The 19407-nt window shown below is 36.2% G+C and overlaps 1 protein-coding gene and 2 non-coding genes across 8 annotated transcripts in view; all 3 read left to right on the top strand.

Moving 5' to 3' along the window:
- The window catches only part of NAP1L4 (nucleosome assembly protein 1 like 4), a 30050-nt gene that overhangs the window by 3600 nt on the left and 7043 nt on the right, over positions 1-19407 (top strand). For 4 of the 6 annotated variants that reach the window (XM_030038980.2, XM_041129238.1, XM_041129239.1 and 1 more), the window contains 13 exons: positions 587-618; positions 1898-1959; positions 3496-3595; positions 4549-4690; positions 4795-4881; positions 6445-6570; positions 7339-7410; positions 11331-11470; positions 13465-13610; positions 15797-15819; positions 16471-16590; positions 16885-16914; positions 18182-18238. In XM_030038980.2, the coding sequence (XP_029894840.1) occupies positions 605-618; positions 1898-1959; positions 3496-3595; positions 4549-4690; positions 4795-4881; positions 6445-6570; positions 7339-7410; positions 11331-11470; positions 13465-13610; positions 15797-15819; positions 16471-16590; positions 16885-16914; positions 18182-18238 (1119 nt within the window). In that variant the 5' untranslated portion in view covers positions 587-604. Of the gene's footprint in view, positions 1-586; positions 619-1897; positions 1960-3495; positions 3596-4548; positions 4691-4794; positions 4882-6444; positions 6571-7338; positions 7411-11330; positions 11471-13464; positions 13611-15796; positions 15820-16470; positions 16591-16884; positions 16915-18160; positions 18239-19407 lie in introns of all 6 variants that reach the window. The other 2 variants (XR_005934133.1, XR_005934132.1) reach the window with 1 other exon arrangement.
- On the top strand, positions 5102-5229 carry LOC115352245. The gene has a single exon (XR_003927046.1). It is a non-coding gene; the product is annotated as a small nucleolar RNA SNORA54 (small nucleolar RNA).
- On the top strand, positions 8726-8851 carry LOC115352246. Its single transcript, XR_003927047.1, has one exon. It is a non-coding gene; the product is annotated as a small nucleolar RNA SNORA54 (small nucleolar RNA).

Here is a 19407-nt window from a genome sequence, read left to right as displayed (position 1 = left end):
AGCCTTGATTAAACAGGCAAGTGAGGCATATTTTTCTGCTCAGGTGACATAAGAAAAAAGTAATTCTGAAGTTGTTGTAATTCATTTGAACTTTCATTGTTTTCAGATCAGGCATAGTAATATAGTATATGCAGAGATTAAAAATTAATTATTTACTGTGATACTGTCAAGGAATTAGAAAATGATATATCTTCCTCTTTGGCTTGATTTTTTTTTTTTTTTTTTTTTTAATAGAATGCAGAGCTAGTTTAGGAAACTGTGACACTTGTCCTTGGACTGAAGACTTATGATCTGGTAGAACTGGGTTAGCATCTGGAATACTTAACAGAAAAAATAAGTTGAAAAGGGTTAAATGAAAGCACCTGACAGACTGTTTAAAAACTGTGAGCAAGTTTCAGTTTGGATTGGGTATTATGGCAGCTATTCACTTTACTGTAAGAGATTATGCATGATGAATATCTTAGCAGAACCAGCAGCTGTTAATTTATATTGAGGTTTTAAGCAATGACCTGTTCTATTTTCATCTTCTGTTGAGGTAAACAAATTACTATTAAAATATTTTCAAACACTGTATTTCAAATTGCAGGTGGATACAGGCACACAGATGGCAGATAACAGGTATGTTGGACTGTTTTCTTGAAATTAAACCAAGGTAGTTAGAGCTGACTGTATACGTGGTCTTCTGTGGGAGAGTATTTTTTTACCTATGAAGAATGGATTACCAAACATGGATAAGAATAAAATGGTAATATTGTCTCTAACTAGACTGTGTTTCCTTACAGCAAGGACAAAATGCTCATTTGCTACAGAAGCTGAGATTGTAGTGTATTGGATAAGAATTACTCTGTTCTTGGATTAACATAATTGGTGTTGTCTTGATTCAGTTTTCAGTGTTTAAGTGCTCTAAAGACTTGAAGAGAACACTGATCCTCAGCGTTTCTCTGATCTGTGTGACTTAAGCATGCAAAAGGCAGTGTTTTATTTTCTAGTTTTAATAGCATTTTTGGAACAAATAACAGTGTTGTTAAACTGGTGTAAATAGATACGTGATGCTGGTCTTTTGAGGCTTGCAGCGCACCAGGGTAAGCTGGATAAGCTAGTCTATCTGGTAACTAATAATGGCCATTTGCATATATGATATCTTTTCTCTTTTTGTATCTGAGTTAGGGTTAATTTCAGCAATACCCACTCTGTATTTTGTGACCTATAAACTGGCAGGGAACACAAGGAATGCTTGCTGGCTGTTGACTCATTCTGGGCCCTCTCTTTCTCCAGCACAGGAAGTGTGATGGAAGAAGACATTGCAGCAGGGAGATGGGGAGGACAGGGACATCTCTTTTTTGAGTAGAAGTGAATGTTTTTACTATTAATCAAAACAATTTGATCTAGAAGTTTGAAACGAAGAACTTTGATCTCTTGTTTATCTTCCTTTCTTACTTGTGTCCTTTCTCATGTTTTTCTTCATCACTTGCACTAAAAGGGTATTTTGTATTTTCACTTGTGAGTAATGACATTTTCCTGTCCAGAGTGACCTAGTACAGATCAAGGGCCAGCCATTCACTTAATGAGATTAATTTATCTGTCAGCGTTTTTTGTTTTGAGGTTTTTGTGTTTTGTCTGGTGGGCTTTTTGTGGTTGGTTGGTGGTCTTTTTTTGGGTTTTTTTGTTTGGTTTTTTGCCTTTCCTTTGTATCCTGTTCATCTTAGAACTAGTTTCATATCCAAACTTCCAAGTTTTGAGAAACTTGAAGACAGAAATACATGTCTTTTAGTGGCATACTTGTTTACTACAGGACAAGTTTTATAAACACTGAAAATTCAGAATATTTTTGTTCTTAAATATTAACATTTTTGTAGTGTGATACCTTTTTAATATATTACATTTTCAATTCTTTTAGTAAAACAGAAGATACTGCTTCAGATTCTGTGGAGGCTGCTAAAAATGCAAGCGACAAAAAAGGTAAGAAAAACATAGTAGAAGGTAACATTACAAAGGTGGACTAAGCCTATTGCCTTGTGTATTGAAGCTTCTTTAGCTACAGTTCCAAAACCTTTAAAGTCAAAACTATGGATGTGTTCACTATTGAAAGCAAAGCAATGGTTTCTAGTCTAACTGTCTGGTTGCTGATGTTTTCCGTGTTTATTGCAGCCAAGAGCAAAAATAAAGGCTGTATTTTTGTAACAGGGAAAGTATTTTTGCCTATGTTGTGACTAGGATGCTTCACTATTGTGTGAAATAGCGCACTAGACACTTGCAATAAGGCCTGTATAGTCTAGTTTTTAACATGTAATCTTTATCAGTGTAATTATTAAAATGAGCCATCCTGTATGTATGCCAGTTCTTTACTGTCTTGTTTGTAGGAAAATGCATCTTTATGATAAGTCCTCTTGAGGTTTTTATTCTTCATTTGGAAGGTCTACAGATAACTGCTGAATAATGCTTTTCAAATTAATACTTCTGTGTGTGAAAAAGCTACAGTTCTATTGTTATTAACCTGAATGCTCAAATTTGTAAGTTATAGTGAAATATGTTTCACATATGTGGTCACTGAATGTTCTTTAGGTCTCCCTTTTTTTTTTAAGAAAGCCTTTGTGACTGGCAGTTGGAAATTGCATATAAACTGGTAGACACCATTGAATAATTCTTACAGTCAAGTTGGATTAAGAAAAAACAAACAAAAAAAACCCCCAAACAAACAACAAAAACAAACAATACACAAACCCACCTATATAAAAGCTTCATCAATTTAGTGTGTGCTATGCAATTTATTGTTTTTAATGTCTCGGGAGAAGAGTAGTGAGAAAGAATGGAAAGATTTGAAAAGCAAATGTCTTGCCACTATCACCACCTGCGCAGTTATTAGTAAGGATTTTTAACTCCTAGCCGGAAGCATTTTAGATCTGACCTCCTGTAAAAATAGTCTTCTCTGAACTGTTGTGAAGACTGTTTGAGGAGTCTTACAGATCTTGATGTAAAAAATCAGTAGCTGTCAAGAAAATGGTCACAGTGCTATGCTATGCTGCTTTGTTGTACAGTACACAAAGTTTTCATCAGTCTTTTTCAGGAGTTAGACTAACTGGAAGACACTTTTAAAAATGTCTTGGAAGTATAATTCAGTGGTTCTTCTCTTGCAAATTTATATGTGGCTTATAAGCTACTGCTAATATAGAGGGAGGATAGAGAAACTCCTGTTTTGCGCTTTCCTACATAAAAGGGAAGACAGGAAATTTGCTTATGTCATCAATGTACTACTTGTTTCTAAAAGCAAAGATTTGATGTATTTGCAAAGAGAAATGTGCATTTTCTGTCATCCAATTTTACCTTCTGAAATCTAGTACTGAAGTAGTTTTGCTTGAATTATTAGTTTACTATAGTGGTGGTGTTTGAGATCTTGAAAATAGTGTTTTTACTGTGACTGCTGTGAGACACACAGTATGACAAAAGCACTATAAATATATTCAAATGTGTTTTAAAAGTGGTTTTCTGTCCTCATAGAAAAACTAGCAGACCAAGTGATGCAAAATCCGCAGGTCCTGGCAGCTCTACAGGAACGTCTTGACAACACAGCGCTTACTCCTTCAAGTTACATTGAAACGTAAGTACAGGGTGTAATAAAATTCTTGAAAGACTGAAAGCATAATAGAATGTTATTACTGTATAATTAAGGTAGGAAATTAGAACAAATGATTCACTAAGAAAAATGGTTGACTTAAACCATGATTCATAGCGGCCTACTTCTGGAAGGGAGAGTCGAGTTTAAGTTTGCTTACACAAAATTGCAAACAAAATTGTCCAGTTCAATATTTTCCTTGGCCAGTATTATTATTTTGGTTAGAAATAACTGCCTTCCCCTCCTCTCTGTTTCCCTCCCTGACCCTTATTCTGTCAGGGCGTATGCTGCATTGATTGATGATTTCTATAAGATTGCTGTCCAGGATGTAGTGGAAAGTTCAGGATCTGTAAATGCCTAGTTTGAAGCTTAGTTTTATATTAACTGTAGAGTAGACTTAAACTTTAAAATTTTGCCTTTAATAGATACTTGTGCTTTTTTTTTTTTTTTCTTGACTGGCAATAGCTGGTAGACATCTTATTTTTTAAAAAAAAAAAGTTCTTTTTACTTGACTATATATAAATGCTTACCTTAAATAATTTAAAGTACAGATAGGCAATGTGTACTTTTCTGAGTATGACCCATGAATCAAAACTTTCCCCTGTAGAATGCACAGTTCTTATTTTTCATAGATGGATCAGCACAACTCTAGTCTCAAAGTTTAGGTGTAAACAGAGGTATTAATTTCAGATCTCTGAACTACACAGGGAGGGTGATGGCCCCAGGGAATGGAAGAGAAAATAACATCTTTGAGAACAACTTGAATAGGAGAGGATTCTTTCAGCTTTTTGAAATAGGTTTTGAAGAAATATGTATGTTTGACATAAGCCTTTTATTTAAAAATCACATTTAGTTATAAGCAGCCTATTCCATAGTGATAAAGTTAAATAATGCTGAGGCAACTAACTTTTAACCTTAAAGAATTGTTTGTTTTTCAGTTTACCAAAAGCAGTGAAAAGAAGAATTGATGCCTTGAAACAGCTCCAGGTGAAATGTGCCCATATAGAAGCTAAATTCTATGAAGAAGTCCATGATTTAGAGAGAAAATATGCAGCACTCTATCAACCCCTTTTTGATAAGGTGGGAAGACTATGTATATAATCTCTGTCTCCTAGCTGAGTCAATTCTGTTTGCATATGTGCAATTTTACATCTTCAATTACATTCTTGATTTTTCTAACACAGAGAAGAGAGTTTATAAATGGGGAAGCTGAACCCACAGATGCAGAGTCAGAATGGCACAGTGAAAATGAGGAAGAAGAAAAACTAGCTGTGAGTACAAGCTGGGTAATGAACTATAGATACATCGGATTTTCAGAATTAATTCCTGTACAGTGTTTTCCATTGAAAGACTCATCTTTTGGAAATAAAGGTTTCATCAGTAATGTGCTCTTGTGGTGAATACACTGTTATGTCCAGTGAAAGCTTTTAAACTTTTAGTTTAGCCTTTTTTCAAGTTTGTAACTTGAGTGAATTGAAAAGTTGCCTTTGTTTGCACTGTTCGTAACCTGTTAACAGTATCTTTCTGATAATGGGTTCCATTCCAGTGCTACATGATACCCCAAGATAATAGAAGGCTGGCTGTTTGTCTGCCTGTCCCCTTTATTTTGGGGGACATGATTAGCTTTCATTTCCATAAATACACATTAGACACATGTCACCTAGTCATAAAATGGAATTAACCTAATAAAATGTGTGCTGGCTAGTGGATTCCTACTTGTCTATTCAGTAGGAGCTATCTAGATTTATGAGGGATAATATAATCTGTAGGCTGCCTTTTAGTCTTATCATTTTTGGAGATGTATGCTCGTGGCTTGCTGCTTTTTCTCAGAGAAGTGACCTACTTACAATGCTGTGTTTGCCATTCTGTCAGGTTTTCTTTGCATGTTTTTCTTGGCCCATTTTCCTTCAGTTTCCTTTGGACACTGTTCTGTATACAAAGCTAATTGTTGTCCTTGTTTTTACTGATCTCATGAAATTTAGCATGACATGGTACCCCACGTGCATAAGCAAAAAAAGGTTTGTTAGGCTTTGTGTAAATACAGCATTGACAGGCCATATTCCATGCAATTATAAGATCAGAAACATGTCTAGATGGCACGTAACTGCTGCTTCATATTCTTGGCTAGTCAAAATCCAAGTAGCTGCTGTTCAGAAGATCTTATACATTTGCTGCTATCTAGTGGTGTAAAAGGAAAGATGCAATACAACTAATTCAGACTGTGAATTTCCTGTTTTGGGGGGATGGAAAAGTGACTTAGTTATTCTTTTTTATAACATTGGACATCAGTTATGTATAGGGAATCTTGTATCACAAAAGATTAATAACTGAAGACAGTGTAATAATGAAAAATAACCATGAAAACCAGCTTTACCAAGTGTTCTGCAAAATTGGGAAGCTAAAACAGTATTTCAGAGGGCAAAGTTAAATTTTACATTTCTAGATGAAATGCTATAAATGGCATATGAAGCCTCAGGAATGAGATGGATATAAATGTATTTATATTTTTTTCCTGTTTGTAGAAAGATAGAAACGTGTTTTAATTATTTCTGTTTGTCAAGTCAGTGAAACTGTCACTCGGTCTATTTAGTCTTTGTACAGAAGAATTCCCAATGATTTGAAAGTAAATCTGAATTGAATGTATATATGTTTTGTTATGTAAATAAACCTTGTGTCTCTTAACTTCATTTACAGAGAAAAAACAGTGTAAGTTTAAAATGTTTCTTAAACACAGCTTCAGAGATGGCAAATATTTTGTACATCTACCTCTGTTTATTAAATATATTAAGAAGTCGCAATTTCATTTCTTAAATGTTCCTGTATTTGTTTCACAGGGAGACCTGAAAAATGTGGTGGTAATAGAAGAAAAAGCAGAAGCAGCAGAGACAAATGTCAAAGGAATTCCAGACTTCTGGTTTACTATCTTTAGGAATGTAGATATGCTAAGTGAATTAGTACAGGTAAGTTTCTCCTCTGAAAATAATAACTTCTGTCATATGATAAATGAATTGCTACTTTTTCCAGTTAATAGTGAGTGCTTGTGGAATGTGTGTGAGAGGCCAAATCTTTGAGTCTTCAGAATCCCCAATATGATTCCTGAAGATGCCTGAAAGGCTAATGATGGACAAGCAGAACAGCTGACCCAAACTGCTAAACACTATGTGGATTGTTTAAGACATGATCTTGTAAAAATATTTGTAGATACTAAAATGCAAGTTTGTGCTGCTTACAACAGCTGTTTCCCCTGTAATTTTGTTAATTTAGTCCATAAAGGATTATTTTTGCAAGGATATTATAGGCATACCCACGGATTGGTTGAATTTGTGTTAAATAGCTTATGTAGTTTTGCCCTCAGTTATATTAATTGCTTTTAATGCTGTTAAGGAAGAATTCCCTGAAGCATATCTTTGGGTGAATCTCATCAGCAATAAATATTCTGAATGAAGTTACTTTATTTTCAGTAATGTTCATGCAGCCTAGCATGGTAGCAGCTTTATTACTGAAGATGAGGCCTAATGATTGAGAATTTGGCGTGTGGTATTTTGCAACTATGATTAAGAAATTCGGATCTGAATCTGAACTTTAGCTGAAATTGTTGAATAATTACAAAGGTTGGTTCGTTCTTAAGAAGAGGTTGAACAGACAAGCTAGGTTAAAATTTTGTTCTTCTAAATATTGCCTGCTGAGTGGGAATTTCTTTTTTTTTTTTTTTTTTTTTTTCTTCTTAGGAATACGATGAACCAATATTGAAACATCTGCAGGATATAAAAGTTAAGTTTTCTGAACCTGGACAGCCAATGGTGAGTTTTCACTGATTGTTTCTTGTGAGGATTAGAGAAAGGAAGTGAACAGCATTTCAAAATTTTCATTCTGCTCTTTTTGGCTGGAATGTGTGTGTGTGGTTTCTTTCTAGGCTAATATTTTCACACTTTGCCTTCTACAGATTTATCTTCAGCTTTCCTGACACTTTGCTCTTTCGTCCTTAGCCTGGACATCTCTGACATCATTGTAGTTTCTACATTAAAATTCTGGCTCAATTCTGTCTAGTTTTCACTTTCTTTTTTCCCTCAAATTCTGAATTAGCTACTCTTACTAATAAAGTTACATGTCTGCTTTTGGTTCGAAAGTGAATTGTGGAAAAAATTCTGGGTGCTACTTACTATATTGAATATTTCATCAAAAGAAGAGATGTGACTTAGTAATATTAATCAAAAACAGTGATGATGGATACTGTGCCTATTGAAAAGGATAGAAAAATTTATTAGATGGTCTTTTAAAAGTGAACCTAATGAGTAATTTTTAAAGTACAACTTTGCCTTTTTTTGGAAATTGTTTTCTTGTGTAAGTTCGGTGTACAGAAACAGATACTGTGTTTGTTGAACAGAAGTTGTTCTGTTGCTTATTTAATTCATGCAGATTGCACTTATTCCTTGAACTCTTTTTGAGGGGGAGGCAGGGAAAGGGATGCAATTTGAGCCTACGCATCCTTTCTTTAAACTTAATCCTTGTGGCTTTTTCCTTGCATTTGTTTTTTTGTTTTGTCTTATGGAGTTATAGTCCTCTAACAAAGTCTAAAATAAATGCAAGAAAAGCTTCATTGAAAAAACGACGTAAGAAAGATGGAAGGACTTTCTCAAAATACCTTTTAAAGACTAATAACATCTGAAGCAAAGTTGTTTGTGAGTTTTTTGGGGGGGGGGGGGGGGGTGTTTGTTTGTTTTTTGTTGGTTGGTTTGGGGGGGGGTTGGTTTTTTGTTTTTTTTCTTTTTTTTAGTCCTCATTGTCTTTCTCCTATTAGTACCAAAACACTTGAGCTGGTAATAGCCAAGGCAGGTAGTGCAGACAGAGGAAAATGGGAATTAAATTCCTAAATATTGCTAGGGCTGAAGGAGAGGATATGAGTTTTATGAAGAAAATGAATTGTTTAAGGACAAAGTAAAATATTCTAGGAAGTTGGTTGTTTTTACCTTGAAACCATATCTATTCGGTGGCATTTGGATGATTTGGGAACAGTTGGTTTTGCCTATAGCATTTTTGTGTTCTCATTCAGCTTTGTTTTAGAGTACCTTAAGTCGAAGAGAACTGCTCTTAAAACATCAATAGGTTTATCTTGTCTTGCCCTGTTCGTAACCCCTTGACAGCATATTCACCCATAGTGAATAGGTTCCATTCCAGTGCTACATGAAATCCAATAATGGAAGGCTGACAAATTCCATGCCCCTTCTGTATTTGGAGACAAAAGGATGCATTCCTAACTACTTAACTGAAAGCAGTTATCCAGTTGTGTGCAACTGTCTTGTCTGAAATCTCTGGCTATTGACAATTGGTGCAGCAGTGGTAGCTTTGTACTGTAAAAGTTCACATAACCAGTGTGTAATAAATACACTAATTCTGCTGGGGATTAGGTTTTGCCACTAAAAGAAATATGTGATAGTTAAGAATTTTCTGATGTACCGTTGACCCAAAGTGATTAACTGTAGATACGGTCCTCCAAAAGTAGATTTACCTGGCTACAGTCATAGTGCTTCAAAGTCCTGTTTGCTGTAGCCTGTATATATAAACTTTTATCTGCGTGAAGCATAAGTGATTCCCTTACTGTTTGCTTTTATTTCTTTATAATCAGATGAATAAACTCACATATGTTTGTATAAATAGAATTTCTACTTGTATATCTATTTGGACATGAGTATACTGAGCTAGCATATTCAGACTTGGATGATGCATCTGGGTATAACTTAAGTAGCTTAAAATAAGGAAGTTCTCTTTTTTTTTTTTTTTTTGAACTTCATGAGAATGTCTCATACTACAGGAAATATCTAGAAATACATGCTACAAAGGTAAGCTGATATCCAAAGCAAAGATGTCCAAATACAGACTACTGGAAAGATTATTACAACACTTCAAACAGTATGTGAAACTTGAAGCTGCTTCTTATTGTCTCTTAATTAGCAGGTATAGAATGAAATACTGAAATGCAGTCTCTGCAGATATTTTTGTCTTGCTAGTCCTTGGGATCCTGCATGCTAAGTAGTGCCACTGGTTACCTATTTATAACCCCAGTGATGGTTTGTGGGATTATTTGGGTACAAGTGTTAGTCACTGGTAGTGCATAAGCTAAGTTTGTACTGTTGCCCTGAGCATGTTTGCCAGAGAGAGATTTGCCTTAGCTGAAGACACCCTCCAAACCATACTAGCTGTCTTGAATTGCTTTAAAATGGAAGTAAAGCTGAAATAGGCTATGTGAATCCAACACCGATATTCCAGTGCACATCTGGTTCCCAGTGGCTTCCTTTTCTTAAACTGTGAGCATGTGAGTTGGGAAGGCTGCTGTTGCCACCAGTCTCCATCACTCCTTGACCACTGTCTTTCCAGATTTCAGTCACGTGAGGAGATTCATGGGGTCTTAGACTAAGGGGCCTTCAGGAGATGAGTGAGGGATAAATATCTTTGAACAGGCTGCTGTTCTCAGAGTTACTTATCCTGTCTGCACACGGTGGGCCTTCAGAAATAGAGGATGGCAAGGCAGACTTGAGTGATAACAGTCCATTTTCTGGCCTGAGTCTGAAGAGTGCCTGGGGAAGCGTATTGAAGGCTAGGGTTTTTGGCAGTTACCTGTTTTGTATGTGCACTAGGTCTAGTTCTTATGGCATATTGCTGGGGGAGTAAATAAAATATTTGAGGTAACTGTTAAGCATGCTGTGCCTGTGCGGTAGGTATGGTAGTGTTGGGGGTTTTGACTTTGAACCCTTCTGTGTTGTTGAACTGATCTGCAGACCTTTTCCCCATTCAGGTAACTAAAGCAATGCTGCTGAAAACCTTTATTGTTTCCCCTGTTACGAGGCAGTTTGAGTTTTGTTTTGCTTTTAAACAGTTCATAGTTGATCCTGAGTGCAAAGTGGGCATATATAGCATTGTGCAAGCAGTTTTGAAAGCTTTACAGAGTTGAAAATTGATGCATTGTGTATGCTGCAGTTTTCAATAACTGGAGCCTTTTGTTCTTAATGTAAGAAACTGAATTTCTGCAAACAATTTTCACGTGCCACAGGAGGCTCAAACATACGCAGAAACACCTGCTTCAGGCTGTAACCTGTTAAGACGTGTATAATTTTAGGCTTCAGTTTATGAAGCCAGTGTTCTTTTGTGGGATTTGCTATTACCAAATAGAAAAAACCCCTCTGGTTTGTGGTGGAGTGCACTGTTTAAATACAGACTCCTGCAGTCTAATATTTCTTTAATTAGAAATAGTCTGTTTCAGTCTCTTAAGATCATGACATTGAATGGTCAGAGTGTGAGGGAGTAACAGAACCTGGTGGTGTTACTCTGATGTTAGAATGAATTCAGAATAACAACTTTATCATCCCTAGTCAAAGGATGATGACTAGGCTTCCACAGAAATTGAAAGCAAGGCTTTTCTCAAAGTACTTATTTCTAAGGTTGCTTTTAAGACAGCAGTTCTGTATGTAAAGGTAAATGAAATGTAGTAATTACCTGATTATAATTTGAATATTAATACTAGCTAGGGTTGTTCTAGCTTCCTGTATGTTCAGAATTGGTTGATATTCTTAATTTTCTGCTTCTGCTGTAGTTTGACAGATATGTTTGCCATCATGTTCTTATTTTTTCCTGTATTCAGAGTTTGATTAATGGTAATTCTGCTGATGCGCTATTTCAAAGATAAAAATCAGTGGTAACATAAAATTATAATGGAACTTTCTTCCAGTCTTTCTCATTAGAGTTCCACTTTGGGCCCAATGACTACTTTTCTAATTCAGTCCTGACAAAAACATACAAGATGAAGTCGGAACCGGACAAGACAGATCCCTTTTCATTTGAAGGACCTGAAATAGTTGATTGTGAGGGGTAAGGAAAACTTGAAATGTGAAAAACCCTCAGAAGTAATAGTCTGTATTTTTCAGATGCTGTTTTCTCTTGCTGTGATAATGATTAATGAAGATAAAATAAAGCTTTTGCTGACTTAAAAACTAGGAATGTTTGTAGGGAGGAGGATGATGATCTTAGCCTCAGCATGTAGAAGTAACAGATACATAGATATGATACATTTTAACATAGTGTGCACCTTTCAAATTTAACAGATTACTAATGAGATCTCAAGCCTTTTATTTCCAGATAACTGGGTAAATTCATTTTAGTCATTACATTTCATAGGCCCCCATCCTCTGTCTGATGAGTAGCCTTAGACTCTCTTGGGCTCTTGCTCAACTCATCAGCAATTTTTATTCCAGCAGTACTTCTGAATCTGGCAGGAATTGTTCATATGTATGATCTGTTCTTTCAGCCAGTTTTGAGGCTGGAATATACTGGCCATGCAGTTTTGGTTCTGGCAGTTGTGGCTAATGCAGCAACTTTTTTTGGCAAAATGTCTTCAGAAACCGACTGGGGTGGTGAATTCTCATCTCTGTTCTGGAAGTCTAGTGAGTTGGACATCATATTAGAGTTTTTCTTTGGGTAAAAGAGCATTCTGTCTAACCTAACTCTTTCTCTTCCCATCAGTGATCTCTGCTCTATAACCGTTGTTCAGTGCTACACCAGAGCAGAGCTGACACAACTGAAAAATGTTTTAATACCTTATTTTTCTTAGCTTCCTTGGTGTTTTTTCTGTTGTGGTCATGCCTGCCCCGCCCCGCGTGCTACCCCCTCCCCCCCCCGCCTTCAAGGATGTGTTTTTGGGTTTTGGTGGGAGGTTTTTTGTGTGTGTGTTGGGTTTTGTTTTGTTTTGTTTTTTTAAACTAACACTTCAGAAATGCCAAATAGTTGCTTTCTTGAAAGCACCCTGATGACCTCAAAACGTTTTGGCTTTTAGTGCTGTGTGTTGGCTTTTGAACGGAGTATTTACCTGCAGTGAGGTATAAAAGGTCTACTTGCATGTTTAGTGAAAGTTGTGCCTAAGTAAAATGCTAGTCCATTTTGAAGAAAACTTTAGTTAATTACAGCAAAATGTTTTCTGTTTAAGTCTTATGGAGGAATCCCTTTCTAAAATTGCTGGTATGTCATAACTTTGATTTCAGTTCATGTTTCCTGAATAAGGTTATAGATAGTGGAATAAGTAGAGCAGGAAAATATTTCTGTGGCTTTTTGCACAGGTTATCTGTAAAACTGTTGACTTAGACCATTTATCTGTAGGACAGGGTGTTCTGAGGCGCTTAAGGGTTACAGTGACACCATTATTTCCATTAGAAGAGAACTGTCTGTGTTTACCACTCATTCTTTGCCATCTGCAGTTTTGGATAAAACTGTAGGTGGATGGAGAGAGACTTTTAACTAGATAAAAGTGTCAGTTTGCACAGTAGCAGAAAGGAACTTAAAAGTAAGCTCTTCCTAGCTTACTGTTCTTGACTGTCAAGTCAGTCTGAGCACTGCTCTTTGGAGAACTAAAATGTGCCTCTCCTTGGCCACTCTGTGCATTTATTTTTAAGGTAAATGGACACTGCCTTGGCCTGTAGTGAGAGTACACAACATACTGTTTTCTACTGGCTCAACTGTTGAGATTTTTCTGGAATACCTTAATCATGTCCTTAGTTACAAAACTCCAGTAGTTGGGGCAAAGAGGTATTAAAGTATAGGTGGGGTGGGGGCAGTGATTACTCTGCAAAGACAAACTATTTAGCTTTTTCATTTAGGGAAATATTTGATATGTCAACATACACAGTCTCTAGTGCTACGATGCATCTACTTGACATCTTGTCAAGTAGATTCAGTTGCTGGTGTGTGTAACACTAGCTTTATCTAGAGAATGATACACCATCTTTGCCTTGAAGTTTGTTGCTGTAATGCTCAGTTCCTTATTTTCATTGATGTCTTGTGTTAAAATGCTGTTTCCCACATGTTGTCTCTAGGTGTACTATTGACTGGAAGAAAGGAAAAAATGTTACAGTTAAAACAATCAAGAAAAAACAGAAACACAAGGGTCGAGGCACAGTTCGGACAATTACTAAACAAGTACCTAATGATTCTTTTTTTAACTTCTTCAGCCCAATAAAGGGTAAGCTTGGAAATCGAGAATTTAGGATTCTTAAAATATGCAGTGTTTTACTTATTTGTGTTTGTATTTATACAGCTTAAACCTACAAACTATTTATGCTGCTGCATTGTATACTTTCTTGTTACTAGAAGAAGATAGCAAACTGCAGCCCATCCAAACAGATAATTTCGTTCTGATGTTACTCTGTAGAATTTGGCCATTAGGTGTGCTGTGTAAACAGGATTCATAGTACGGAAAGTGTCTCATGTAGAATCTCCTAAAGAAGTTGACTTGTTTTACCACAGGATGGCTCCATGCATCAATTTGTGGTTTTTAACATGCCAAAGAAATCTCTTCAAGTGTTGACCAAGTGAAACCAATATGCTAGAACTTTAAACCTTTCTTTTAAGTGATGGAACTTCCTGTGGTTTCTTCTGTGATTAATTAGTGATCCCTAATGCTCCATACATACCTTCCTAATTTTCCTAGTGTTGTGGTTTAACCTTATCTGGCAACTAAGCATCACACAGCCACTTGCTCACTCCCCCCTCGTGGGCTGGGCAAGAGACTCAGAAGAGTAAAAGTGAGAAAAGTTGGGTTGAGTGAGATAAAGGCAGTTTAATAAGTAAAGCAAAAGCTGCGCACACAAGCAAAGCAAAACAAGGAATTCATTCACCACTTCCAATCAGTAGGCAGGTGTTCAGCCATCCGCAGGAAAGCAGGGCTCCACATGTAACGGTTACTTGGGAAGACAAACGCCATAACTCTGAGCATCCCTCCCTTCCTTCTTCTTCCTCCAGCTTTATGTGCTGAGCATGACATCATATGGTCTGGGATATCCCTTGGGTCAGTTGAAGTCAGCTGTCCCAGCTGTGTCCCTTCCCAACTTCTTGTGCCCCTCCAGCCTTCTTGCTGGCTGGGCATGAGAAGCTGAAAAATCCTTGACTTGTTGCTAAGTAGTGTTTACACTAACTAAAACCATCAGTGTGTTATCAACATTATTCTCATACTAAATCTAAAACATAACACTATACCAGCTACTATGAAGAAAATTAACTCTATCCCAGCCAAAACCGGGATACCTAGTTATCTAATGTTAGATGCATACTCACATATTTAAAACAATTTAGATGGATCCCAAAAACATTATTTCTTCTTGATACATCTCCTGTTGTACTCTTTTTCAAACATGGATGGAAGAAGCAGTTTACTTTGTGGACTTGAGATGTACTGAACAAAATGGACATTAGTTCTTGATTCAGTCGTGGGCTATTATGAACTACCTGTCCCTTCTAAATACCACTGCAAATCCCCATGTATGTGGGGATAAGAAACAAGTGATAAGTATTTCCAAAATTAAGAGTTTTTTGGTACAGAAATGTCCTTTAACTTAAAAACTTTTGTGTGTGTGTTACAAGTAGTTGCTGCTTTCAGAAAGGAATGGAGATTTGTTTGCTCGTGATAGTTTTGTATTGTTTTTTTAAAATACTTAAAGGACATACTCTGGAGGTAACTGTAAGAAAGATAAGACTGTGACATCTGCTGGCAGCTGATACTGCATTTTCAACTTGAGAACAGACTGAGCCTAATATCACTTTCACAGCAGGATCACAGTACCATGGCACTTGAGTAGAGGAGGGAAATCTGGGTTTTCTGTGGGTGGGGATTTTTTTGTTTGGTTGGTTTTTTTTAAATAAACCCCACCCTGTTCCTTACCGGTTACAGTACCGGGCCTCTTCTTGACAATACTTTGCAAATTCATGAGAAAATGTTAATCTGTTTGGTAGCATGTGTATGGGGAGAGTAGAGGGTTTGTAGTGCTCTAGCAAAATGAGGTTACTGTAATTACAGCATTAATACAGAAACAAAATGTGTTGTTCTTTGAGAGGAGAAGTGTGATCTGCATGCCTTCTGAACCCATCTTTGTAGAAAGAGTATTTCCTGTGCAAAAATCTTTGATGTCAAAATGGCAGCTTTGATGCTGTTATTGCAGTACATGAAATTCTTGCAAGTGCAATTTCTGTGGGTTTAATTTAGGATGAACCTGAATTGTCTTCAGAGGTTTAGTAGTTAGCTTCTGAAGACTTTTATAACACCAGTGTTTTCTGGTATGAGAAGGTCTTTATGCTGTGTTTTGTCATCTTGAATATTGAGGTGGGCTAGACTGTACAAACTTTTCTTAAATTTACTGTCTTTTCTTTTTGCAGTATCTGGTGATGGAGAGTCATTGGTAAGTTTACATTTCTGAAATTGATGATTGCGCTCTGCTTTATCTTTTTTGCTAAACATCTCTATAGTGAGTGACTATTTGGGTTCTTTTATTAAGTACTGTGTATTTTTATTGTTATTTTTGCTTTTGCCAAAGCTGAGCTTCATCTTGATGAAATGAAAGATACTGTTGACTTCTCCAAGTAATCCATTGACATTTTGCTGTTGCATGTCTTGCTGATCCAATGCATCTATAATGATCACTGTTGGGAAGAGGTCATTATTTTCTCTAGCCACTCAGCACTACTGCATGGCTGATATCTGATTTTTTTAAAAATCAATCTGAAGCATTCTGAACAATTCTGTAACATCAGGTGTCAGAACCAGCAAAGTCTATGTGAGCCTTTTTAATAGAAGGTGTTTCAGCAGGCCAGTAGCCTGTATGTAGAAAGTAGGAAACTTTAAAAATAAATCTCAATTCTGCAAATCTGGATTTAGACTTGAAATATTCCTTTTATTGTTACAAAGTTAAGTATACTGAAAGTACATGACCTGAACATTGATGTTGATGACAGTGTGATGTTTCTCAAAACTATAACTTCGAAATGCTTTTGTTTGTTCCTCATAGCATGTCACATTTTTAGTAGAAAAATCAAACTGTCTTGCTTTACAGGATGAAGATTCAGAGTTTACTTTAGCAGCAGATTTTGAAATCGGACACTTCTTTCGTGAAAGGATAGTCCCTCGTGCTGTGCTTTATTTCACTGGGGAAGCTATAGAGGATGATGATAACGTATGTGTGCTATCAGCATTTTGTTTATTAGTCACCCTGTAGATAGAAACATTCTCCTCCTTTTCTGATTAGACTAGTACGTAGTATTAATTACATGAGAATAGCAAAAAACCTGAAGAGGTTCCTGTTACTTAGGAATAGGAAAGAATCGTTCAACTTGCTGTGAGTTGTTAATCTTTGCTTCTGGAAGGGGCTTAGTTTCAGTTATTGTGTTTGAATATGCTAGACCTATTATTGCATAAGATTTTGTGCAAATATTAGCAGAGCTAATAAAACCTTGGGTTTGTCTTTCAGTTTGAAGAAGGTGAAGAAGGTGAAGAGGAGGTGAGATGCGTACTGTATCTTTTATAGATAACTAATTACCTACTGCATTCCAGTTCCACAAATAGTCCTATATGGAGCAGAAAATAGTTGTTCATAAATGCTCTTGTGTATGATACTTCTTTCCAAAAGAGGTCAGCATTCCCGACTTAAAAAAAAATCTATGGCTGTTCTTCCTCTTCACAGAAGTACTTTCTGCAAGAACATTTATCCAGTTTTTTTTCTAGTATTTTGAAAGCTGCTTTCTGACATGAGTCAGAAATTAAAATCAAGCTTTTTTTTTTTTTTTTTTTGAGTGCTGCATGATAAGAACCTTCAGTCTTATTTTTAAGTATCTGTTACTTAGGCAGTAGTGGAATTCAGCTGTTAGCTTTTAGTTGTCATGAGCTTGAGGCCTTGCTAAATGTAAAGTAAAAAAGGAAGAGCGTGCAACTGCTCAGGATAAAGGCTTAATTTAGGCTGGAATTTCTAGTATACCAAGAGCTCTGGTCCGTTTACAGTAGTGTTGTATGAATACAAACATACTGTGAAAGGCTTTGCACAAAACCACTAAATGATACCACACTTAAATGAAGTAATATCCTTTACAGGTAATTACATTCTTATTTTACTGCTTTTACTGTGGTGTTCCTGCTGATTGGTTAAAGGTACATACCTGATTGTCATCAAGTTCACTATAGTGGAGTACATCAGAAGTTACCAAGCTGGTGGTCTAATGTGAGCTGATAGTCTTCAGCGATGCAGACTTCTGGGCTTAGGCTGTAGAGTGATTAAACATTTTCTTATTTTTCTTTAAGCTGGGTCTTGATAGAATTGTATGTGTATTTTTAATCTGTCTCCAGTGCCAGATGTTACTACTTGGATGTAGGCGGGTGTACAACAGAGTGCGAAAATACTGCAAAATCCCATGTGGGAATACATAGCCTGTCCACAGTAATCCAAATAAACAGAGACTGTTTGGAAGGACATCAAAACAAAAAACAAAATTAGACATATATACTTACTCCCAGAACTGTAAAATTCCAAATAACATGTCGGGTAGAAGTTAAAAAATGGCTGGGAGACTGGAGCAACTTATGTAGGAAGGTTGCCTTAAGCCATGCTGAAATCTGTGTTTTAAATCTTTTAAAGATTTTGCTTTAAGATTTTGAAGATGCTGAATTCTTTTAAGTCAACCCGGATAACTTGCTATTTTGTTTTTTCTCCATTACAAAAAGTTGCACTTTTAACCTATTTTAATTTCTGTTAGTTTATCTCTATTTTGTCATAGGAGTTGGAGGGGGAAGAGGAGGGAGAAGAAGAGGAAGATGCAGAGAGTGATCCTAAGGTAAGGATTTTTGTGTGCTTAGTCATAACACAGACTGTAATCATGAGCGATGTAACTAAGGTTATAATAGTTTTTGAAAAGATTAAGAAATTATTAAAAAACAGAAGTCACCCTAGCTTCTGACTGCAATGTTTTCATCTTCTTCAGCACTCAAATTGCTCTTAAAAGAAAGGTTAATGTTTCCATAAATTGAGAAAATATAGGTTTTGTCTTCCAACCTGCACCAAGAAAAAAGTAATATCGGAACTGTGTGCCTGTACTTCTTAATGGTATCTCAGTATAATAATGATATGTATTTTTCCTTTAGAAAGGTCATATTCAAATATTCTGTGGCTGGACTTCAACTTAGAACTAGTCTGACAAATCTCAACTAGCTTGTTTTGTTTATTTTCTTTTTCTTAGAATTGTTCTTTTTGGTTGTCCTGATGGCTGCAGGTTAGACTCTGCATGTGTGTACTCAGCTAGAAATGAAAAAAAAGTTAGTCCCCAACTTTGAATTTTAAACTTTAGGAGACCTGGTTTAAAATTCAGCCTTAAGGGTTAGTGCTCCTTCTGATAGGTATCTTTGAATCCTTCAGTCGTGGTAAAGTTAATGCTTACATTTAGTGGAGCTGGGACAGTGATGACAGACTTGTGTTCATTTAGTTCTTAAAACATCAGCTTTTAATTTTTTATAAAGGCAGAGATGAAAAAGTGGAAGGCATGCAAAACTACTTGATCTTTGGATGAAAGTCTTAACAGCGGCTTAACATGTCACTCTTTTGACACAGTTTTATGTACATCATCATAGCACTAGTAAATGCTTTTTGTTACCGTATCAAGAATTGAGCTTGTTTTTCTTTAATGAGAAGTACTGTATACTAAAGAAAGTTTGTCTTGTGGAAAGATTGATCAAACAGGATTAGAGTGGCAGAAATGAGTATTCTGACTGCTCTGCAGGATCAAAATGCAGTGGTGTACCTGTAATGGGAAAAAGTTGGACAGCTGAGAAACAAAATGTTAGTTCTGAGTCAAAGTGTATTTGTGCTAAGTATCAAATATCCTTTTAAAGGATTTGGTATTCTGTAGAAAAAAAGCTTGAAGTATCTCGGAAGGTTATGGTTGTTGCCTCCTGTATTATTTTGTACATTTCACTTTATGTTCATGCTGACAGTTCCTTTCAATTTTTT

Source organism: Aquila chrysaetos, chromosome 16 (genome assembly GCF_900496995.4).
Source record: "Aquila chrysaetos chrysaetos chromosome 16, bAquChr1.4, whole genome shotgun sequence".
Classification (NCBI taxonomy): domain Eukaryota; kingdom Metazoa; phylum Chordata; class Aves; order Accipitriformes; family Accipitridae; genus Aquila; species Aquila chrysaetos.
The sequence above is the reverse complement of the archived record's forward strand: the minus strand, read 5'-3'. Positions and strand labels throughout refer to the sequence as shown.